General features: G+C 51.9%; 3 protein-coding genes across 10 annotated transcripts in view; 1 reads left to right on the top strand and 2 right to left on the bottom strand.

Moving 5' to 3' along the window:
- Window positions 1–3,738: 3,738 nt before the first annotated feature.
- On the bottom strand, window positions 3,739–12,425 carry Ung (uracil DNA glycosylase). Its single transcript, XM_021163254.2, has 7 exons — window positions 12,303–12,425; window positions 11,396–11,590; window positions 10,618–10,713; window positions 7,092–7,189; window positions 6,587–6,675; window positions 5,695–5,873; window positions 3,739–4,778 (listed from the first exon to the last, which is right to left on the bottom strand). The coding sequence occupies exons 1-7, from the start codon at window positions 12,423–12,425 to the stop codon at window positions 4,638–4,640; spliced, it is 921 nt and encodes a 306-aa protein (XP_021018913.1). The 3' UTR covers window positions 3,739–4,637.
- Window positions 11,860–19,051, top strand: Alkbh2 (alkB homolog 2, alpha-ketoglutarate dependent dioxygenase). 4 transcript variants are annotated; one of them, XM_029476923.1, is made up of 4 exons: window positions 11,860–11,935; window positions 15,200–15,443; window positions 17,259–17,457; window positions 18,723–19,051. In XM_029476923.1, exons 2-4 carry the CDS (start codon window positions 15,230–15,232, stop codon window positions 19,027–19,029), a joined length of 720 nt encoding a protein of 239 aa, XP_029332783.1. In that variant the 5' UTR covers window positions 11,860–11,935; window positions 15,200–15,229; the 3' UTR covers window positions 19,030–19,051. The 4 variants fall into 4 exon arrangements, with proteins under 4 accessions (XP_029332783.1, XP_021019208.1, XP_021019209.1 ...); XM_021163549.2 differs by lacking the exon at window positions 11,860–11,935 and adding an exon at window positions 14,755–14,886; XM_021163550.2 differs by lacking the exon at window positions 11,860–11,935 and adding an exon at window positions 14,755–15,008.
- A 668-nt stretch (window positions 19,052–19,719) lies between these two features.
- Usp30 (ubiquitin specific peptidase 30) overlaps window positions 19,720–23,180 on the bottom strand; it is a 57,124-nt gene continuing 53,663 nt past the window's right edge. For all 5 annotated transcript variants that reach the window (XM_021162431.2, XM_021162434.2, XM_029477555.1 and 2 more), the window contains 4 exons: window positions 22,928–23,008; window positions 22,612–22,831; window positions 22,111–22,231; window positions 19,720–21,742 (listed from right to left, as the gene is read on the bottom strand). In XM_021162431.2, coding sequence (XP_021018090.1) covers window positions 21,478–21,742; window positions 22,111–22,231; window positions 22,612–22,831; window positions 22,928–23,008 — 687 coding nt within the window. In that variant the 3' untranslated portion in view covers window positions 19,720–21,477. The remainder of the gene's footprint in view (window positions 21,743–22,110; window positions 22,232–22,611; window positions 22,832–22,927; window positions 23,009–23,180) is intronic.

Below are 23,180 nucleotides of genomic sequence, written 5' to 3'. Positions count from 1 at the left end.
CTCAGAGATCACCTTGCCTTAGTCTCCTGGGATTAAAGGCATGCCCTACCTTGCCCAGGTCAAAGATTTTCATGGTCACTATGCCTCAATATCTTCATGCCAAGATCCAGGTCAGAAACTTGTGTCTTCCAGCCTCAAGATCTGGATCACAGGTGAGCAAGTTGACAACCAGGAATAGTCATTATAGCTATCCACACCGTGTTACTCAGAGACGACAAGATCTACACACGGTGGGGGGTTGGGTGGAGCACACAAGTCTCTGCTACCTGGCTGTGTAGACCATGCTTTGTTTTGGTTTGGCCTGGAAACTTTTCTTTTACCTCCGGCTTGACCAGAATTAGGGACATTTTTCTTGGGCCTTTTATTCCCACCCACCAGCAGGGCATATGAGGTTTAGCAATTTGTCTCAAGCAGGCAGTATCCTCATTTGCTACCTGCTGGGGTTAGGGACAAAGGCAACTGGGACACATTCAAATGGGATTAAATTCACATTACCATCCAAACACCCTCAAGCTCCAAGAACTCCCGTACACGCAGCCCCTGACCATTTCTCAATTTTGTAACAGTTTTGTAACTGGATGGCCACAAACCTAAATAAAAGGTTTCAATCTACCCAGCCATCCTGGTCATTTTTGGACACTGCTGAACTACAAAACTGCAGAGTGGACCCCCGCCCCAAACCTACTACTACATCCTCAAGGAGCTTTCGCCGTATATAATTAGTGATTCACTTGTGTCTCTTTAGGGGGCAGACTGGGGCTGGGCCATGTCCTTTAAGATGTTCAGTCAAGCATGGTGGCTCACACACCTGTAATTCCTGGACTTGGGAAGCTGAGACCGGATTGCCATGAGTTCAAAGCCAGTGTGGTGTCTAAAGTATTATTATTATTATTATTTGGTTTTTGGAGACAGGGTTTCTCTGTATAGCCCTGGCTGTCCTGGAACTCACTCTGTAGACCAGGCTGTCCTGGAACTCAGAAATCTGCCTGCCTCTGCCTCCCAGGTGCTGGGATTAAAGGCGTGCACCACCACCGCCTGGCTAAGTATTATTTTCATCTATTCACTATTACATTGACTTTTTTTTTTAAGTTTTGGGTGCAAAGTTCTGAGAGTGACAGGTATGTGCCATACCAGTTTGAACTTGCTTGGTTTTGCTTTGCATATGAGACAGGGCTTCTTTGTGTAGCCCTGACTGTCCTAGAACTTAGAACTCTCTCTGTAGACGAGGCTGGGCGAAGTGTCTGCCTCCCGAGTGCTGGGGTTGAAGGCATATATAACCACACCTGGCTTCGCCTTGGTTTTGTTGAGACAGGGGCTATGTAGCCCCGACTGTCCTGGAACTTGGTATGTAGACCAGGCTGGCTTTGGACTCATATTTGTCAGCCCCGGCCTCCCAAGTGATGGGATAAAGACATTCATCACCACACCCTTATAAACTTTTTAAAACACTTTTTGTGGTGTTGTAGTTGTGTGCATATGCCACACACAGAGGTCTGTGGGGCTCAGCCGCTCTTCTACCCTGTGGGTCCAACGTCTGGAACTCAGGTCAGGCCTGGCAGGAGCCCTCTACCTATCTGCTGGTCTCCAGCCCATCAGTCTTTACCAGTCCCCTGCCCCCAGCAAACTCATTTCACTTTAATTATTATTCTAAGCTGTGTGTAGGTGCTTATGTCCACACAAGACAGGTGAGTCCAGGTGTTGTATTCTCTGGTATGACATACAGCTGTGAACCACGAGCTATGGATGCTGGGATGGAACCCGGGTCCTCTTCTGCCGAGCCCTCTTCAGCCACTTCCATATGAACCATCTATTTTATGTGTGCACTCGTAAGACAACACACCAGTTGTTTCCATTATGCGGACTCGGGTACCAACTCAAGTCCTCAGCACCCGCTCAGTGAGCCATCATCTATCCACCAGTCCCTTCAGTGTTCTAAGAATTTTTTGTTTTTGCTTTTTTCAAGACAGGGTTTTTTTTTTCTGTATAGCCCTGGAATTCACATTGTAGACCAGGTTGGCCTCGAACTCAGAAATCAGCCTGCCCCTGTCTCCCAAGTCTCTGTCTCTGGGATTAAAGGCGTGCACCACCACCGCCTGGCCCAAGATGTTTTTATTCTGTTCCACAAGTCTCTGAGTGTGTGCAGCTGAGCACAGGTGTCCAGGTGCCACCTCCCCTGGAGCTCAAGTGTTAGAGGTTCTAAGCCACCTGACCTGAGGTGCTGGGAACTGAGTCCCCTGGAAGATCAGCAGGAGCTTTTAAACCACTGAGCCACCTCTGTCTGAGCATGGGTGTGTTGGCTAGTTTTTACTTCATGTCAACTTGACAGCATCAAGGGTCACCTGCGAGAAAAACCTCAATTGAGAAAATGCTCCCATAAGATCAGGCTGCAGGCAAATCTGTTACACATTTTCTGATTGTTGTAGGAGGCTCAGCCTGCATGCTGTGTGGTGCCATCCTGGGCTGGTGGTCCTAGTGCTGTAAGCAAGCAGGCTGAGCAAGCTGTAAGCAGCAAGTTCCTGCCTCCAGGTCCCTGTCCCCATTTCCTGAAGTGTCAGATGACACCAGACTTTTCTCCCAAGTTGCTTGTGGCACAGCATGGGGCATCGAAAGGCTGGGTGTTTTGCCTGCATGGGTATCTGTGCAGCACATGTGTAGCTGGTATTAAGGAGGTCAGAAACAGGCACTGGATCCCCTGGAATTGGAGTTGCAGATGGTGATAAGACACCAGGTAGGTGCCGGGAACGGAGCCCAGGTCCACCTGCAAGGGCTGTAGCCAGTGCTTTCATCACTGAACCATCTCTCCAGGGGTTGTACATCCTTCAGGGGTTACTCCGTTCCTTGTCTCTTTTAGGGTGGCTCTCCTCTGTAGATGGGGTAGCCAGGAAGGAAGCAGTCTTTGAGTCAAACCCTACTGTACACATAGCTGCTCTCTACAACTTACACCTGCTGGTGTGCACACTTGCACTGAGCTACACCCTGTCCCTTGGTGCACTTTGCTTTCTTCCTCACTAAACTGCTGTTGAGGGTCTGTCTGTCTATTATGATGTTCAGTGTGGCCCCCAAGCTAATTCTGACTGGTGAATGAAGATGCCTACAGGACCATAAACACTCTTAACCCATGGCAACTTCTCCCTCCTCCTCCTCCTCTCCCCGCCCATGGCCCTGGGGGCTGGCCAATTGGAGTTAAGAGCATTCCAGATGAAACACAGTAATAACTTGGGGTTGTTGGTAGGAAAGTAGATTCTCACAGCACAGAGGGTAGGCAGCTGCCCAGCTTTTGTGCTGCTTAAGGTTCAATAAAAATGTAAAGGCTGAGTGTTTTGTATGCAGGAACTCAGCAACCCAGGCCTAAACAGTTAGCAAACCAACAGGTCAGAGTCACACTTGAACTTCATATTCCCAGGGAAGAGTCTAGAAGCTCACAGGACAGGGCAGAGGTTGGCAAGGATGAGCAAGCCAACAACACCCCCGAAGAAGTGACTTTCCTCTCCAGGAAGCTGTCCCTTTGGGTCCCAGCAGACCCCCTACTCTGGCCAACCAGTCCTTGGCAGCAGTGTAGCAAGCTGCTGGCAGGCAGTGGGTGGACCCACAGAGAGCTACAAGCAGGGCACAAGGACACAGTCGCCCTTCCTGCAATCAGTGGTAGCCATGGTGACAGCAGGAGATCGGGCTTGTGAAACACTGAAGAATAGTCGGCACACCGCCAAGTGTCAACCATCTTTTATTAGCCTGGTCAGGCAGGCCATGGCTCTAACCAACTGGACCCACGGAATCCAGCTTGTAAACTCAGTGAAGATTGTCTTTCAAAAAAGCATGAAAAAGAAATGACTGTACCTGCCTACCTTGTAAAAAAAAAAAAAAAAAAAAAACATTCTCCAGTGTTGCAGAAAAACAATCCGTGTGAACTCAGCCCATGAGAAACAGCACCTTGGAGTTGGATCCCCAGTACCACACGCACACGTGCGGCAGTCTGCTGTCTGCAGCGAGGAGGAAACAACTCCATGGGCACCAGAAAACCCACCTACCCTCATTTAAAAACAAATCTATCCCATTCCTGCTTCGCTCAACTTCAGGGCCTGCAAAGGCAAAGGAAAGACGCAGGGTGGAGAGCGGCCACTGTGAACCCAGGGAGAACCCCCCACCCCCTGCCCTTTGTGATCGATCAGGAAGTACATTCAATTGTAAGCCAGACTTCTCAGGACTCACCAACACCCAAGGGTTCCTTTCCAGACACAAGGGCCTTTTGAAGCATACACACGGACACTTTGTAATCTCTAACTCTAAAGGATAAAGCGGACAGCAGCAGGCACCAAACTACTGGTCCAAAGGTATAGACCTCTCCTCCCACCCCAGCACAGGACTGAGGGTGTGTCCACTGGTCTCTGAGAAAGTAGGTGTGTTTCAACAGCCAGCTGGCTGGGCCTGGAGAGTTCAAACCTAGTGCCAGGCAAGAGGTTCTGCCTGCCAGAGCTGCAGTTTCTGTGTCCTGGTTGGCTCATGATGGTTCTATAGAGATCTATCCGTGTCATTTCTCCGCTCACACAAGGAACTGAGAACTTAACCAACAAAAGCTTCGTGGCAGCAGCAGCTGAAAGCACCGATGTGGACAGACACGGCCTGTGGGCGGGCGGGCGGGGTCACAGCTCCTTCCAGTTGATGGGCTTCTTGCCAGACTTCTGGAGCAGTTCGTTGGCTTTAGAAAAATGTCTACATCCAAAGAACCCTCTGTACACCGACAGCGGGGAGGGGTGAGCTGTCTGCAGGACATGGTGACGCTTCTGTAAAAGGACAGAGTGTAAAGTGGTCACCATACCTCCAGCCAGCTGTGAACTCCCCACCCCGCCTACCTAAGGTGTGTTTATGCCCAGAATTCACAAAACCCAGTGCTCACATCACACTGGGGGAGTGTTTTCCTCCTCAAAGCCAGAGATGTGTGTGACACACCAGGTTCAGTCTCACTGCCTGGCCCCTGGAAGCCCTTTCTTTACCTGGGAGTACTCCCCCTCCCCTCTCATCTCATCTCCTCCCCACACCCATACTCCCACCTCTGCCCTACTGTCTACACCTACCCACAGCCATCACTACAAATGCTAGTGGCCAGCCCAGGAGCGAGGGCAGGGCCTCTGTGCAGCAGCTTTGGGACATCTTCAGCCACATGGCTGGCTCTGGTCCTCATCTCACTGACAGGTTGACAGGCTCTGTCAGTGAGTGCCCATCGTGAAGCAGAGACAGGGAGAAGATGAAGTGCTCTGTCCTAATTCCCTACCTATGCACTTGGGGGAAGCCGTATCTGAGTTGGTGGAATTGCTTTCCTATAAGGTTCCAAGCTTTTCTGAAGCAGGACCCCTGACTCATTCATGAAGCATTGGAAAACTCGCAAACGAGGGGGTGCCAGGGTTGTGGTGCCCCCACTGCAGGGCAGGATGAGGCTTCTGTTGCTCGCTGCTAACCACACTGAGCATCCATCCCCACTGAGTCTGAAGTCGCTCAGCTGTCAGTGGAAACCCAACTGTGACTATAATGGATGGGTGAACACAGTCTCATTCCATAGCCCAGGCTAGCCCTCGGGGCACTCCTCCCACTTTGCCCTCCTAGGTTCTGGGATCACATGAGCCACAGGTAGACTCTATGCTGTGCACATGAGCGGGCACCCCGGGGCTGCTTGGCTCTCTGTAACGGAGTTAGAAGACATACCCTGTCAATGACACTGCCCTTCTTCTGAGCATAAGAGCCCCAGAGGAGGAAGACGAGGCCACTCAGGTTCTGATTCAGCCAGGACACAACTGCGTCCGTGAACTGCTCCCAGCCCCTCTCCTTATGGGAATTGGCTTGGTGGGCGCGGACAGTGAGGACGGCGTTGAGTAGGAGGACACCTGTGAGCACGGGGATGGGGAGGAAGGTTAGAGATGGCTCAGACAAACTGACCATCCTTTAGAGACTACCACACTACCCACAAACAGACCCAGGGCAGGACTGAACTCAGGCCACACACACACTGTTTCAACAGGAGTGGCATGGAGGGACCTGTGAGTCACACACACAGGGTGTTATATTTCATGTCTGCCCTTTTGGCATCTTCTAGTTTGAGGTATTAAAAAACTAAGTGTTCAAAAAATACAAATTCTAAATGACATTGAAGAACCAGAAAAGAGAATGGGTCCCAAATAGTTGATGGCAACAAAACAAAATCTGTTAGACGCCAAGAACAGCCAGCCAGGAGCAAGCAAGCTGAAACAGGAGCGGCCAAGGATAACAGGTGTAACAGGCCTCCCCGGGCCTCATCAAAGCCTACCCCGCCCCCACACTGCAGTGTGGCCATGATTTACAAATAAGCAACGGGATGGAGGTGGCTGAGCAGTTGAGCACACTCTATAATCAGAGGACCGGAGTTTAATCCCCAGCACCCACGTTGGATACACAGTGCCTATAACTTCAGCTCCAGGGAATGTATCGTCTCTGCCTTCCTTCCACCAAAACCAGTACTCATGCACACACATGTACACACACATGTACACACACACACACACCCGGGGAGGGGCTTGGGGACCAGCATTGTTCTCAGACAAGCCCAGTCAGGCTTAGTTACCTTGTCGGGCCCACCCTGACAAATCCCCATGGCCAGGATGAACAAAACCATCGATGTCTGTAGACAGCTCTTTAAAAATGTTTTCCAAACTGAAAATGAGACAAGAAAAGCACAGTCAACCAGAATCCCCAGCAGTTTGTAAAATTTGAGTTTCCAAGATGGACTTGAAAAGGTTAGAGACAAAGCCAGCCTGGGAGGGACCAGCAACCATAGCATTGGCAAAGACTAATACCCCAGCCCTGTCAGGTCACCCCGGCTCAGACCTCCACCTACGTGCACAGTGGAAACCAGGTCAGTGACGTGAAGACTTAAGTGAGCCCTGCATTCACAACCTACTTCCTAAGTGTTTATACAAAACTAAGTGTATATACACCCAGTGTTTCCTAAGTGTTTATACACCCAGAGCAGTGCCAGTCCTCGGTGACCCAGTCTATACCAACAATGCCACCTATAGCCTGCCAGGAACAGCCTGCCAGAAGCCATTTGCAGGGGGAGGGGGATATACCTGGGCGGGGGTGGAACTGGTCTTTGGACACTGAAGCAGAGCCCGTGAGCTTGATTAGGTCCGTGATAGGGATCCTGTCCCAGAATGACAACCTTCACCTGTGAATACGGTCAAACAATACTAGGTTCAGTTAAAGAAACACATAGACATCAGAGCCCAGTAGCTGATCAGCCGAGGATTTAAAACAGCAGGGGGCTGGGAACACCAGCACCCCCAGTAACAGCCCCCCCCAACCCCGGCCCCTCATCCGGCCTCTGGGCAGTGTGGTGTTTCTCTTCACTTCCCACACGACAAAACCCAGGACAAGTGGCACCACCAGGAACCGCACCAAGGAGGGGCCATCCTAGCCCACACCATCACTCGGGGTGGGAGTGGGGAAGAGGCTATGCATTAGAGTTCCTGCAGCCTGTGGACCGCATGAGTGCAGGCTGCCACCCTCATAGATGAGGTCAAACGGCTCCACTCCTGTACCTACATTCTGTATGCCCACCACCACCACTTCCTATGTTGGCACAGTAAGCTTGTCTAGGCTGTCCGCTTGTCTCTCCTCATGGGAGACCACGGCTGGGCAAAGAAGAATGCCACCTAAGCCTCCCCAGATCTGCATCTAGACTCCGGTACTCCACAGCACCAAGACAATGAGGCCAGGTCACAGGCGTGGGAGTGCCTGGCAAGCCCCGAGGACGGGTGCCTTTCTTAAGTGTTGAAAGGTCAATCTCTGGACACAGTCTCTGTCCTTTCTAGAATTTTCTATGTCTAGCACCCTCAAATTCAGCTCCAGGCTTTCTCCTTCCTGTTCTAGGACTCCGGTGGCTGGTCAAGGACAACTGGGGACAGAACACCTGTTTTCCCTGAGCCTGTGTGCTCTCTAACAGAAACCCCCGCCAGACACCTAGGTGTCTAAGAACTAAGAATGAAGGCCTCGTGTTCCACTTTCCGAGGTGTGAGCTGTGGGGTTCACTGAGGGTCAGATGTGGCGAAGCATGGCAGCCGCTCACCTGCTTCACAGCTCCTGCAGTCAGCTCCTTACTGACTAACCCGTGAGATCTCCAGGGCCACTAACAATGACAGAGGAAAGAACCAAAAGCCTCAAGATGCCCTGGGCAAGCAGAAATCACCTGCCTACAGCGTAAGGGGAGACAAGGGCCGGTGACAGGCAGGAGCAAAGCTGGGGTGCAGGACACAGTCCCACCTAAAGAGCGCCCCGCATACTGTACTTCCACAGTTCACATGGCCTGGACACGTATTGGAGTGACGGTGGGTGTCACTCGGGAAAGCTGGCAAAGGCAGACAATAGGTGAGAGCCTACAGGCGCCACTCAGGCCTCCTGACCAACTGAAATGGAAGCAGTCAGAGAAGAGCTACTAGCAGAGCCTGGGAAGGAGGGGCAGGGCCAGCAGGCAGGAGGAGCAACTTCCAGTGGAGACAGCACACTGTAGTAACCTGCAGTAACCGCAGCTGATAACAATTAAATAATTCCAAAAATAGTTACAAGCTCAGTTGAGGACTGGGAGGTTCCCAGTACGTAAAGATAAGGGCTACAGAGGTTCAGTGCGGCAGTTAGTTAAGAGCACTGGCTGCTCTTGCACAAGACCTGGGCTCGCCTCCCAGCACCCACACAGCCCTCTTCTGGCCTCCGCAGGCACTGCATACATGCGCAGCAAAGACACATGCAGGCCAAAAAAACGCCAAATCTTTATTATAAACAAAGACAGGAGCTGGAAAGATGGCTCAGAGGTTAAGTGTCCTGGCTGCTCTCCCGGGGGAGCTGGGTTCAATTCCCAGCAACCACATGGGAACTCACAACTGTGAACTCCTGTTACAGGGATCCAACGCCCTCACACAGACACACATGCCATCAAATCAGCAATGTACATTAAAAATAAAAAGTGAAGAGTCTGAGGCAATGCACGTGCCAAACAGACTACGATGCCACCACAGCCTGTACAACAGCCACTATGTGTAACTATGTGTAGCTCACAAACGTACACTCCAGGGTTGAGATGGTTTAGTGGGTAAAGCTGCTTCACTCCCCCATACCTCGAGTTCAACCCAGAACCCAATGGCAGAGGGAAGGGTCCAACTCCTTTAAGCTGTCCTCTGACTACACGTGTGCTGTGGTGTTCAAAGAAAGGGTAACCCTCCAGTTGGACTAGGGTGACAACACACACACACACACACACACTCTCTCTCTCTGTTGTTGTGTCACTCAGTGCTCTAGAGCAGTCCAGGGAACGACTCTGCTTGTACTGTGTGACATGAACCAGGGCTGCCTGCTCAGGCTACAATCCCAGGTACTTGTGGGGTGAGGGCGGGGCATTAAAACACCAAGACTACATGTGTGTGGCTCAATGGTGAAACACAGCAACCAAAACCATGAATTTGACCCTCCCAGCACTGCAAAAAAAAAAAAAAAAAAAAAAAAAGCAAAACAGAAAAAACAAACTAAACTGGAGAGTTTTGTTGTTGGTTGGGGTTTTGTTTGTTTGAGACCCTATACTTTTTTGAGAGAGGGTTTTTCTCTGTCTGGTCCTGGAACTCAACTCTGTAGACCAGGCTGTCCTCAAACCATAGATCTATATTTGCCTCTTCGCCTCTCTCAAGTGGTGGGATCAAAGGTGTGCGTCACCACTACCAAGCTAGACCAGAAATTTAAGGTAGGCCCGAACCAGTCTCGATGATGTACGTAGATCTTTCTCCAAAAAAAAAAAAAAAAAGGGCACAGCTCAGAGGTCCTGGCTCAAGCCGTGGCAGATAAGAGGAACAGTTACAGAGTGGTGTGGCCCTCTAAGCCTGAGGTCATGTAGTCTCTGCGCAGATCTGCACGCCCAGCTGACAGTTGTTAAGAGCTGACTATCCAGCTTGTGAGAGAACTACTCATTCTCTATATCTCTTTACCAGTTCTGAGAAAGACTGGATGAGGAAGACAAAGAAGCCACGACAAGGAAGATAGAGCTAACCAAGGGACTCAAGTCACCCATGAAGCTGAGAATGAGCCACTCCGTTGGATGGTCATTCATGCAGGGAAGTGACACAAGCTAGGCAGGCAACCTGAATCTAGTACCTGCAGGTCATCCCTCCTAGTCTGTGGAAGATACAATTGCCCTTGTTTTTGACTTCTGTATTATTGAATCAGGGTCTCAAGTGGCCCAGGCTGGGCTCCAACCCTCACGTGCTGAGATTATTAGTATATGGGGGCCACAAGGCTTTTCTCTGCCTTTTCCCAACATATCTTGTGAGCAGAAATAACCTCACTTCTCCAGTCCTGCGTTGCCTACACTCAATAGACTGAAGTAAACTAGCACTAACTATAACAAGGGAATAATAATAAGCAAGCACACAAGCAAACGGGTATGTGCATTTTCTTTGTTTGGCTAAAAGCTGGACACACACACAGCTTTCCACCCCGAACACAAGCAAACCTGGCACCTTCCACGTCTACCATCAAACACTCGCTACGAAACAGCCCGTGGCTTAACCGAAACACTGTTAGATTCCTCCCTAGCCAGACCCCAGCTCCACTCACATCTCGGATGTCGCACATCTGGGTCCATGTGAACACCTGCTCTGGGGGCGGATAGACCTTGTGGTGGTTCCTTTCTTCAGCAACAAATCCCATTAGCTGGTTTAAAAGATAAAAGGAGGTTTAAAAGCCCATTCTTACCAGAAACGAAGAATTAGGATTGAAAACCTATTTTATAAAAGGTGTTTGAAACCTTGCCTGTTTGTGTGTGTGTATGTGCATGATTTAAACCCAAACGTTTAAAAAAAAAAAAAAAAAAAAAAACAATCGAAGCCAGCACAACACCCGTTCCCCTCTTGGGCTGGACTATTTTCATTTCACAGTAACTCCGCCCCTCTTCTTTTTAAAAGACAGGGTCTCCCAAAGTACAGAATCTGAGGCTGGCCTTCATCTCCAGCCCCCCAGCTCTCAAGGGTTGGGATTACAGCCTAAGGGCTCGATCGTCTTTCCTGACTTCTAATAAAAGACCAAAGGTCATTTCATTCACTCTTGTTCACTACCCCAGGGTTTGCTGGCTTTGAAGTAAACCAGGTGGCTTACAAAAAGCCACGAAGGCAGCTGGCGCCAAGCCTACCAACCTGATTTAACCCCCGGACCCACGTGATAGTGAGATATTTCCCCAAGTTGTCCTGTGACTTCTACGCGCCCCCCTCCACGTAAAACGAAGCCACGACGCCACCTTCCCGCCCTTCCTGTAACCCAGACACCCGGGCATCGTTGTCAAGTATGGCACGGAAAGGGAGGGGACAGGGGGAGGCTGGCTGGACCCGCGCCCACCGACCTTGACGAAGTACGGCTTCCCGAATTCCCCGCACAGCTGCTGCTTCCAGCTCTCGCCGAAGCCGGCGGGCACGTTGCGGGCGGCGAGCCTGAGCAGCGCCGCGGCCTTGTTCCTCTGGATGCGGACGAGCTGCTCGGCGCTGAGCGGCGAACCTTGCTCGTTCTGCTCCACCCGGGCCTTCTTGGCGGGGCTGGCCTGCCGGGAGTCAGAGTCGGGATCGGGAGTCAGGCTCCGGAGCCCCGCTCTCCGCGGCGCGCGCAGGCTCCGCGCCAACCGCAAAGACCGCCGCCCCAAGACACCCATGGACCAGCCGAGCAGGGGATCCGCTGCACCCGCCTGCGCTCCCACGCAGGCTTTTCGCGGCAAAACAGCCCCCACCCCTTGCCGCTTCTGATTGGACCATACAAGGGCAGGGCGGGCACGCTGCACACCGATTGACTCAGCGGCGGCCGAGCTCCGTCCCCATTGGTAGATGTCTCGGCATGGCGGCCGTGGATGCGCGCGGTTGTTTTGGACCTCTAAGGTGTCCCAGTCTGGCTGGTAAGAGGGGTGCGCGTTTCTCCTGCTCGGGACCCCGCGGCACCGCAGTCTCGCGCTGCCCGGCGCTGCCCCGCGCGCTTTACCCAAGACCTCCCACGTGGGCTTTTCGCGGCAAAACAGCTCCCGCCCCTTGCCGCTTTTGACTGGACCACGCGAGGAGCAGGGCGGGCACGCTGCACACTGATTGGCTCTGCAGCGACCGTGCCCCATACCCATTGGCTAGTGCCTCGGCGTGGCGGCGGCCGACAGCGCAAGGCTGCTTTGAACCCCTAAGGTGTCCCAGTCTGTCCGAGCAAGCGGCGTGCACGGCGCTCCTGCCCGGGACCCTGCCGTCCCCCCGCGTCCCGCGCTACCCCGCTCGTCTCACCACGGCATCGCCGCCGATCTCGGCCGCCACTCCGCTCCCCGGGACCGGCTCGGGGCTGCACGTGGTCCGCTTCCCTGTGGGAGTCGGGGAGAAGAAAGAGTATAGGGTCTTCTGGCCGATCATGCCTGCGCCGAGCACGGACCTCCGGGACTCCTGCAGGCGTGCTCACGGTTGGCGCGCTGCCACCTGCGCGGGCTCCAGTTGAGGGCGGGGAGGCTGGCTGGGCAGGGGGCGGTGGGGCCCAGCGCGCATGTGTGGGAGGGGCCGCGACCCCGCCTCTGGGTGGGTGGGGCTTAGGAGGTGGGAGGAGCCTGCAGCTTACCTACCTACCTGTCCTAGCTGTAAAGCGGGGCTTTCTCCAAGTCTTACTGATGTAAAGATTGAAGGCCTTCGAGTTTTAACCCCGAAATGTTCCACTTCCCCAGATACACCTCCCTCCCTCCTTTTCAGTCCCCTTTGGGGATTGAACTCAGGGCCTTTGTGCATCCTGAGCAACCGCTTGACCACTGAGCCATACACCCCCTTGTACTTTTTACCTCCCGCACTCATGTCAGACATACATTCAATTGTGCAGCTTTCACTTATATCCTTCCCTCTAATATAACAATCCGAGCTACTCTTTTCTACTGAGTGATCTTTTGCAGGTGTAATTTATTTATTTATTTTTTATTTTATTTTATTTTTTTTATTATTTATTTATTTTTTTTTTTTGGTTTTTCGAGACAGGGTTTCTCTGTATAGCCCTGGCTGTCCTGGAACTCACTTTGTAGACCAGGCTGGCCTTGAACTCAGAAATCCGCCTGCCTCTGCCTCCCAAGTGCTGGGATTAAAGGCTTGTGTCACTGCAAGTGTAATTTAAACCTCGACTGACCGCTGCCCTGGAAAAGCCCTCCTATGCCACAGAGTGGTGACACACCCTGTGAGCACAGCATCTGGGAGGTGAAGGCAGGAGGATCAGGAGCACAAGGCCCACCTTGGCTACACAGGCTGTTAGGGGCTAGCCTGGATTACAGCCTCCCAATCTGAATTGACTAGAATCCCAACTTCTTAGCAGTTCTCCAGGCGGCTTGCCTCTCCGCAGCTGTCCCGCTAAAATCTTTGTATGCTATGTTATTTTGTCCCTTACCTGGAAAGCTTCAATGCTGGCTTAGGATTCTACCCTGTAAGGTCCTCTTCCCCATACCCCTACTCCCTAGCCTGGTACCCTGCTCACAGCTTCCATATTGTACAAAAAAATCTTGTTTATCACATTGCCCCATTTTTGTTTTCAGCTCCAAAATACAACGTGGGTAAGACAGGACCTGCTGTGCCCTGCTGGTGTGTGACAGCAGAGAGCACCGTGTGCTCCCATAGGCAGCACTTTATAGAGACATAACACGTTCCCTCTGGTCAAGCCCCAGGGCGTTTTCTCAATGAAGTAAACTCAGCATTCACAGAAAAGTTTGAGCTTCAATATTTATGGTGATTTTTTTTTTCTGTGCCACCAGGAGCAAGAAACGACTGTCACAGTTCTTTCCATACCAGCAATGGAAGGAGAAAAACGATACAAATGTTCTCTATGTTTATATATAGTATATAAATAAAATGGCTGTACTTGAAGCTAAAGATTAAAAAACACAGCTGGGCAGTGGTGGCACACGCCTTTAATCCCAGCACTTGGGAGGCAGAGGCAGGTGGATTTCTGAGTCTGAGGCCAGCCTGGTCTACAAAGTGAGTTCCAGGACAGCTGGGACTACACAGAGAAACCCTGTCTCGAAAAAAACCACACACACACACACACACACACACACACATACAAAGAAAAGAAAAACAAACAAAAACACCCCCCAAAAGATTAAAAAACACGGGGGCAGGGGCAGGAGAGATGGCTCAGCGGTTAAGAGCACTGACTGCTCTTCCAGAGGTCTCGAGTTCAATTCTCAGCAACCACATGGTGGCTCACAACCATCTGTAATGGAATCTTATGCTCTCTTCTGGTGTGTCTGAAGAGAGCAATAGTGTACTCATATAAATAAAATAAAGATTTTAAAACACGGTTATATCTAAAAGCGGTGTGCTTACAGAAATAAGTCAAACGCAAAAGACTATACAGCATCTAATCCATCGCATTTATGTGGAATCGTGAAGAAGAGCAAGCAGGAACAGCTGACAAATTACGTCGGAACCTAAGGGAGGAAGGATTCTATGGGATGGTATAACTGTTCTCCATGTCGACTGTAGTGGTCAGACAATGCTGTGTCTTTGTCGGGAGTGCAGATTCATACACTGCCCCCCCCCCCGCCCCCCGGACAGTATGCTGTAGCACACTAGGCTCGTGGACCCCAGAACTGGTTGGTCCACAGGCCTAACCTTGCTGAGCCATTAGGTGAAGGCAGCATCTTGCGGTGCGCAGGGAGACCGGCAGGGGGCGCTGTGCCCGGAAGTCCCGCGTAGGCGGGAGGGGCGGGGTGAGGGTTCCTGGGGCTGCGTGCGTCTGTACAGAGACCTGACCCTCCGTTCCGGGCTCTCCGGTGGAGTCCGGTTGCTCGCCCGTGCCAGTCCCTACCCCGCGGGGGCGCAGGGCAAAGGCACCCTGCTTTTCTGGGTAACTGGGCGAGCCTCATGCCTCTCTGCGCTTGCGTCTTCCCATGTGTAGCCTTTTGGGTTTGGGCAGCCGTTTGCAGCCAAAGCTCTCGAATTCCGAAGAGGATGGACGGGTCTTTAAAAGTACTCCATTCCAGGGCGGGCCTGGGGATGCGTGCCCGGGATTCCTGCCGATGGGCGCCTGGGGCGTGAGGATAGCATGGTTCGGGTCAGCTTGTGCTAGGAAAACTTAAGCTACAGAGCAGGCTCCCCGCCTGGATGATGCCCGCCAGGCACCTCCTAGGAGGTTTAATGTGCTCCTGTTTCCTTTGTAGGACACGTCTGAGCAGTGAGTGGGCGGCGGGATGGATAAGTTCCTGGTGAGGCCAGACCTCCGCGACATCCAAGGGGGAGGGGAGGAGCCCGCCCCGACGGGAGGAGCCTCGGGCGACCTGCAGAGCCCCGGCTGGCGACACCTTCGCGCGGAAGGTCTGAGCTGCGATTACACCGTCCTATTCCGCAAAGCCGAGGCAGACAAGATTTTCCGAGAGTTGGAGCAAGAAGTGGAGTATTTTACTGGTAGGCGGAGGTCTTACGTGCGTTAGGCTTGTGCGATGACAGGATGCGCTTTCCCTGGGAGAAGCGTGAACTTCCGGCTGTGACAGATTAGGTCTCGGTCTGGGCAGCTCTGGTTAGGTTAGGTTATGGTTTGGGATACGAACTGTCTACGAGGTCTAGAACGAAATTATTTGGCTACTGATTGGAATTACCTGGGAAGTTAAAAAACTAAATAACAAAAAAAGCAAAACCACCCCCCAAACCGAACCATTCTGGGTTCTTCGGGATACTGAGTCAGAATAGCTAGAGGCGAAGTTTAGGCCTCAGTGGTTTTGGTTTTGGTTTTGGTTTTGGTTTTTTTGAGACAGGGTTTCTCTGTGTAGCCCTGGCTGTCCTGAAACTCACTCTGTAGACCAGGCTGACCTCGAACTCAGAAATCCTCCTGCCTCTGCCTCCCAAGTGTTGGGATTAAAGGCGTGCGCCACCACTACCTGGCGAGACCCGTTTTTGTTTTTGTTTTTGTTTTTTTTTTAAAGACCATAATTAAATATATCTATGAGATGAGTCAACAGTTAAGACTAGTTACTGTCCCAGAGGACCCAAGTTTGGGTCTGAGCACCCACATGGCAGCCCACAATCCTCTGTAACTCCAGTTCCAGGTACTGTGGTGCCCTTGTCCAGCCTTTGAGGGCACAGACATCACAAGCAAGCAAAATAAAATAAAACATTTTAATACATAAAATAAAAATTTTTAAAAGGGGAGAAAGATGGCCTCAGGGGCCTTCTCATAGACCAGGTTTGGTTCTGGACCAGGGACAAAGGGAGTGAGTGTGTATTTTGCATATCAAAGCAGACCTGGCCTCCAGGTTCTTCCAGCATCCCCCCCCCCTCTCCCCTCACACACAAGTCCCTTCCTGACATACCCTGCCCCCAACCCTTTCCAGCCCAGGGGTTGAGCGGCCCTTCCCCAAGAGGCTCTTCCCTATATGATCCAGACATTGTGGTCTCTCTTTCTCTTCTCTCTGTACACTCAAGCTCTTTTTCTATTTCTATTTCTCTTCCCCCTCCCCTATGGTGAATTCCCTGGCCAATGAACCGGCCCCAAGAAACCTGCATTTAGTATTATCTAATCTGTCTTGGCCCATTTCACCCGTGGCAGAGAAATAACTTATCACAAGTCACCCATGTTTCGTTTTTAGCAATTTCATGCATGTGTATGGTGCATTTTGGCTGTTTTCACACACCCCCGATTCATCACCCCGACTCCTACAGAACCCCTTTGTCCCAAGCCCCTGTGGTGCTCTCATGTTATTTTGTTTTTGTGGCCTGCTGGTTTTAATGCTATTGTGTCCACATGCCTCGTGTGTCTGCACATAGTGTGTCTACATGTCTCATGTGTCTGCACAAGGAGGCCACAGAACCCAGTGGATTTTCAGTATACTCATGTGCATTCCTTCTGCCCCTCTCGACATAAAGCCCAGCTGGAGACCGCTTCCTCACTGAGACATGGCCTCTCCTGAGTCTGGAACTTGCAGATCCAGTGAGCCCCCAGCAGTGGGATTCGGGGCATACTGAGCAATACCTTGTGGTGGGCACTTTACCAACTGAGGCATCTCACTCTTATGTTGAGATATGCTGGCTTGGAATTTGTGTTCTGTCTACTTCAGCACCAGAGTGAATACTTGGGACAAGCCACAATGATTTAGGGTAAGAGGTCCCCAACATGGCGTTTTACAATGTGAGCAGAGGGAACGTTGTTTCTGCTTCTCCCCCTTTGAATGCGCGCAGCTGTCTACACCCAAAGGTCACTGGTGGAACTCCCCTTCATCTACGCAGGTGCACTGGCCAAGGTCCAGGTGTTCGGAAAGTGGCACAGTGTTCCCAGGAAGCAGGCGACCTATGGCGATGCTGGCCTCACGTACACGTTTTCTGGTCTTACCCTGACACCAAAGCCCTGGATTCCTGTTCTAGAGCGTGTTCGAGATCGAGTCTGCGAGGTGACAGGACAGACCTTCAACTTTGTACTCGTGAACAGGTATTGCTTCCTCCGAGGGAAGCCATTCTCCTTTGTGACAACCCTTCTATAGTGCACCAGGCTAGACAGGTGGCCGTGCCACTCTTGCAGAGAACCCAAGTTCAGTTCCCAGTCCTGGCTCTGGCAGATCCAACACCTCTGGCTTCTGTGAATAACTGTACTCATGCCCAATTATCTTTTTCTTTTTAAAGAGGGGAGTCTTCACAGAGCTTGTATGTAGATGTGAGAGGGGTTGGACCTGTTACTGGGAAAGTTAAACATACTGACAGGATTGGGGATGGGGCTGGATTTGGGGTCCAAAGTACTTTGCTGTACGGAGTTGACCTGTGTGCCAGGATGTTCAACACACCCCCAGCCCCGACCCTGTAGGTGCCGTAGCACCTAGAATGGGTTCCAGTATAGCAGCCAACAGGGTGTCTTGATGATTGATTCAGCCTGGCTCCGAGGCCTGAGCTAAAGGGGAAGCCATGGGAGAGGGAGGCTCCCAGGGGCTGGGACGGCTGACCTGGTAACTAGCTAGAGAGCTGGAGATACCCAGTGTTCAGAGTAGAGCAGAGGGGGCTTACGGTGCCACTGGAGATCGGAGATGGAGAGGGAAGGGTGTGGAGGGAAGGGCTGAACTGCACGGGGTGGGGGTGGGGGGGTCGAGGGGGGATGGTGAGTGAATGTGGGGAGGAGTGTGTGACAGGCTTTCCGTCTGTGAACCTGGAAGGCGTAGCTATGTGATGTGATGGGTGAGGCTTGCAGGTCTTGTAAGAAGCAACTTATTAAGTGTTCCATGGCTGTGAGGAACGCCACTGTTATAAAAGAAAGCATTGTGCTGAGGCTTTCTTTATTGAGCTTGCTTGTCTTAAGAGGGTGAGTCTGTGATCATCCTGGCAGGGGGAACAGACAAGCATGGCACTGGCACCATAGCAGGCAAGAACAAGCGACACAGACAGACAGACAGGGCCTGGTGAGAGCTCTTGAAACCTCAAAGCCAAGCCCCACCACAATGATATCTACTCCAACAAGGCCACACCTCTTGCTTGGTCCCAAATAGTTCTACTAGCTGGGGACCAAGTGTGCAAACAGGACCCTGCTGGGACCGTTCTCATTCTAAGCAGTACACTCAGCACAGACACCGGAGGCCCGGGCTCACCTGTGGGCCTGCCAGGCTACGAGGGTGCAGAGCCAGCACTGCTGCAGGCTGCAAGAGGGTGAGGCAGCTCCATTAGCAGCTGAGGGAGCGAGGTTGTAATGAACTGATTGCTTGCCCACTGTAGGTACAAAGATGGTTGTGACCACATCGGTGAGCACAGAGATGACGAGCGAGAACTGGCCCCGGGGAGCCCCATCGCGTCTGTCTCCTTTGGCGCTTGCAGGGACTTCATCTTCCGGCACAAAGACTCTCGAGGGAAGAGGCCCCGGAGGACAGTGGAGGTGCTCAGGCTGCAGCTGGCACACGGAAGCCTGCTGCTGATGAACCCCCCCACCAACACCCACTGGTACCACAGTCTCCCCATCCGCAAGAGGGTCCTGGCTCCGCGGGTCAACTTGACTTTTCGGAAAATTTTACCTACTAAGAAATAAAATGTCTTTATTTATTATTGTATTTGGGGGTGTGTGTGCACATATGTGGACACGTGTGTGTGTGCGTGCATGCACAGGGAGGCCAGAGGTGCCAGATCACCTGGTACTATAGTTATGGGTGGTTGTGGCCTCCCTTCCCCCCAGCCTGGAACCTGCCTGCTCAAGGGTGGAGCTACCGGCTCATTCGTCCTGCCACGCCCACTGCTGGAACCTGCCCTTGCTGCCTGGAGTCACACACGTGTTCGTCCTGCTACTGGACCCTGAGTTACTTGGCGGGAAATTGGGTTCCCTCCCCCTTCCTTTATAAACTGAGTGTCTGGAAATATTAAATTGAGTCTTGATCAGAATGTTGTCTTGACTCCATTGTTTCTTCCGCCCCGTCTAGATTCCTCTCTTTGCAGGGAACTGCCATTCTCAGTGAACCGTTCGTGTTGTGGACCGCGGGCGGGCCGCAACAGGTGGTTGTGGGCTGCTCAACACAGGTACTAACGTGGAGACAAATCTGTCCAGCCCCTAAGCCATTTTTAATAGTGCTCTGTGCTTTCTCTTAGCTGGAAGGAGTTGGTGTTTGCTTTACCACAGAGAACAGGGAAGGTTATAAAAACCTAGGCAGCACCCAGGAGGCAGAGGCAGGCCATCTTCACAAGTTGACAGGTAGCCTGCTGTACATAAAGGACTAAACCACCGCACTTGGGTGTTTCCTAACAAAACCATCTTTATTGCAATAGTACACAGCAGATACAAAGGCTTTAGCAAATCCACACTCGCAGCCTACGGCGTAAGTACTAGCTTAACTTAAAAGTTTCTCCAGGAAGAAGATGCCTACTGTGAATAACTTAAAACTAGGAGCCATCATTTGGTCATTACCTAATGTAATAATTTACAAAATGAGGAAGGACATTAGCGCTCGGTCAGGGTGACACATCTACAGCCTTGGCTCACGCACACAATTGTCCTCCCGGCCACCTCAGGAGCAGCAGGACTGGTGCCTGGGGCCCACAGCCCTACACAGTGCTCTGAGGTCACAAGTGACTGCCTGCTTTTGTGTTCATCTCAGCCCGGAAGCCAGGTCTGTGGGGCTGCTGTGTCGTGGAGTCCAGCACAGCATAGTCTCGGAGTCTCAAGTCCTCAGTATGCACAGTGAGATCTGATCTCATAGCTGATGCCTAGGCACATCTGGAATGTCTGCCAGCTCACCCCCAGCAGAGAAAACACGTCCTTGGCCTTAAGTGACCTTTGGCTAGGTCAGGTTCCAAACCTTAGACCAGAAGAGTCAGTTTGAATTTGGTATCTTTTTTTTTTTTTTAATTACACACTTAGCTAACATCTAGGTACGTCAGTGCCATCACGATTCCTGTCCCTGGCTGTTCATGAGGCTAGTCTGGAAAGGGGAGAGGCCCAGTGTACCTTTTGCTTAACGAAACCATGAGAGTCACACACTCTTAGAGCATGGCCCTAAAGCCAAAGTGCAGAATTTTGCTCCACCTTTGCTCAGATATCATGCCGCTTCCGTCCTTACCGTAGGCTGACTGAGAAAGCAAGGTCCAGAGAGACCGCCACCCTGGGTTAGGACCCGCTCTTCCTACCCCAGCTGTCAGGTCACCCTGCCCAGGTTCTGGCCTGTAAACCCTGTCGTGGGCAACTACTAACAGGAAGAGAGCCATCTTCCGTAGCGGATCAGAGGTGCAGATGACACAGCTCAGGAAGAGGCTATCACTTCTTGTCCTCTGTGGGCTTAGCAAGTGACTTTGACGACACAGGGAACTCAAGACTACAAAAGGCATTCCCAAAGGTGGGGAGGTGTTCTTGACGCTTTGGGAGGAGATAAGGTTTTAATGATGGAGCCCAGGCTGGCCTAGAACTTGCAGTGATCCTCCTGCCTCAGTCTCCACGTGCTGGGATGCCAGGTTGAGCCACCACACTGTTTTAGGCATTCTTGAACTATTCTTTTGGCCTCTGAGGAGCCTGGAAGGACAAGGCTTTCCCAGCGTCACAGCTGTGACTCTCAGGTCACGCTTGGTCTCACAACAATGGGAAACAAAGGCACTTTTTCTTCTCAATTGTTGCCTTTAATAATTTCACTAATTCTTGTCAATAATATTTACGGGCCTCCTTATTAAAAATAAGTATCTATGGTGAAATGTCAGGGGCTAGCCAAAGGCAGCCCTCTGAGAACACCTAGCATATTACAGCAGAGAAAAGGTGGCTTCTGGGATCTGCTTCTTTTCATTGCCTGTGTCAGGTAAGATGCTCTAGACACACAAGGACATCTTCTAGTTCACCCCGGCAGTGCTGTGTGGGTCTGGCTCCCTTGTGGAGCCTGCTCTCAGAATACACAGAAGGCTGAGGGCTCTAGAGGGCTGGCTTGCACGTGTACACGTGGCATGCCTTTGCTTTTATTCTGGACAGTGTGGACCTCACCATGGGCCCTGGCTCTGGGCTGGCCTGTCACTCCTCAGACCTATACTCTCGCCCCTGCTGCTGCACCCTGGACAGAACTCGCTCATAGAACAGCAGGTAGGCGCTGGAGGACAGGACCTCCTGCAGGCTGGCCTTGCGGACGGTGTCGTCGGAAATCCACAGCCATTGGTTACTGGTTGAGAGAGGGTTCTTGGCAGAAGGTGGTGACCGTCTGTAGGTAACAAAGTGTCCAGAGTGCATGTCTCCATGGTGGACGACAACTGCCATCAAGCGGAAGAGGTATGTGGAGGAGCTGATGGGTGGGAAAAACACCAATTGTTTATGACAGACCCGGGGTTTGTAGGCAAAGCCAAAGCTTAAAGAGCCCTGTGTATTACACTACAGGAGGTGAGTGTGAGCATGCACAGGCACACCTAATTGTTAACTACAGCTCTATGCTTCAAGGACGTGCTCTGAGTACATGTGTCCAAGTGCTAAGGTTTGTGCTGACTGCCTAGCTGGAGGCCCAAGAAACAGTTCTCTGCACACTTTACACATGTGCACACACTCATGTCTTGGAAATAACTAGGTAACAAACAATGTCAACATGAACGAGGGGACTGACTGCCCCCCACTGTGTGTCCCGGTGCCAGGCCGGGCTTGTGGACAGCCCCTCCTCACCTGTAGTCAGGAACCACTGGCAGAGGGAAGGCCACCGGGGAAGGCAGGGCTGGCAACAGAGACGGGGAGCAGGCGCCATTCAGAAAAATCTGTGTCTTGGGGGCCCCTGGCTGACTCAGACCTGTGGGAGAAAAGGGCCTGAGTTATAGAGATGGCAGCTGACCGGTGTGAACAGTTGGTCTGGGTTTCTGTTTAGCAGCGGACAGGATCATATAATGCAATCCAAGCTGGCTCTGAAATGCTGTATCAGGTCAAAGCAAGATGGCAGCCCTGCAGCGTCGCCCCGCAGTATGCCTTTCCATCTGTGATAGCTTTTCTTCACATTTTTGAAATGTACTATCGTTACTGCATGCATGCTGTGTGGAAGTCAGGAGACAACTCTGGCTCCAAGGCTTCAAATGAGGCTGCTTTTACTGCCAAGTCAACCGCATGGCCTGTGGTACTTAACACTCCCCGTCTCATCACACACACACACACACACACACACACACACACACACACCTGGCTTTGGGGACGCCTGTGCATCCTGTACTTCCGGGGCAGATCCTGGGTTCTCAGTGGCTTTGGAGCCATGCTGGCTGGGCTTGTGTCCCAGGAGGCGGTACTTGTAGAAGTCCATCATCAGAAACTCGTTAAACTGCACGTGCTCATGCCGCTTCAAGGGCGTGCCGTGGCTGGACCAGCTGAGCCGCTGCAGGTGGATGCAGAGGCACTGTGGCAGCTGCAGGCGGGCAGGCAGAGGGGGAAGGAAGTGCTTAGGCAGTGCAGGGGCAGACAGAGCCCCTGGAGGGGGGGGATACAGGCGCAGATGACCCACCTTTCCGAGTTTTAACTGTTTAACAAAGGTGCTCCTCTGGCGCTCCACCTTCTCCCCGGTCAGTGTCCCCTTTGCTTCAATCTGCAATATAGCAACAGTACGTCTGCGGGAGCTCTGGAGCGGTGGCGGCTAGCAGGGCTGTGAGCTCTGTGAGCTCCACCCTCAGAGAGCAGAGAAGGCAAAGGAAACGCAGCACTGAAATGGGAACCTTTTATTTTTTTTTGTTTTGTTTTGTTTTGGTTTTGGTTTTTGA

Source organism: Mus caroli, chromosome 5, assembly GCF_900094665.2.
Source record: "Mus caroli chromosome 5, CAROLI_EIJ_v1.1, whole genome shotgun sequence".
In the NCBI taxonomy this organism is placed as follows: Eukaryota; Metazoa; Chordata; class Mammalia; order Rodentia; family Muridae; genus Mus; species Mus caroli.
The sequence above is the reverse complement of the archived record's forward strand: the minus strand, read 5'-3'. Positions and strand labels throughout refer to the sequence as shown.

Excerpts from the sequence above, each read along its gene's own strand:
- Alkbh2 (XM_029476923.1), top strand. The coding sequence starts at position 15,230 with ATGGATAAGTTCCTGGTGAGGCCAGACCTCCGCGACATCCAAGGGGGA. Across the intron at positions 15,444-17,258 it reads AGAAGTGGAGTATTTTACTG|GTGCACTGGCCAAGGTCCAG; the intron begins GTAGGCGGAGGT and ends TCATCTACGCAG. Across the intron at positions 17,458-18,722 it reads AACTTTGTACTCGTGAACAG|GTACAAAGATGGTTGTGACC; the intron begins GTATTGCTTCCT and ends TGCCCACTGTAG.
- Ung (XM_021163254.2), bottom strand. The coding sequence starts at position 12,425 with ATGATCGGCCAGAAGACCCTATACTCTTTCTTCTCCCCGACTCCCACA. Across the intron at positions 10,714-11,395 it reads GGAAGCCGTACTTCGTCAAG|CTAATGGGATTTGTTGCTGA; the intron begins GTCGGTGGGCGC and ends CTTTTAAACCAG. Across the intron at positions 7,190-10,617 it reads AGATGTGCGACATCCGAGAT|GTGAAGGTTGTCATTCTGGG; the intron begins GTGAGTGGAGCT and ends CCGTATTCACAG.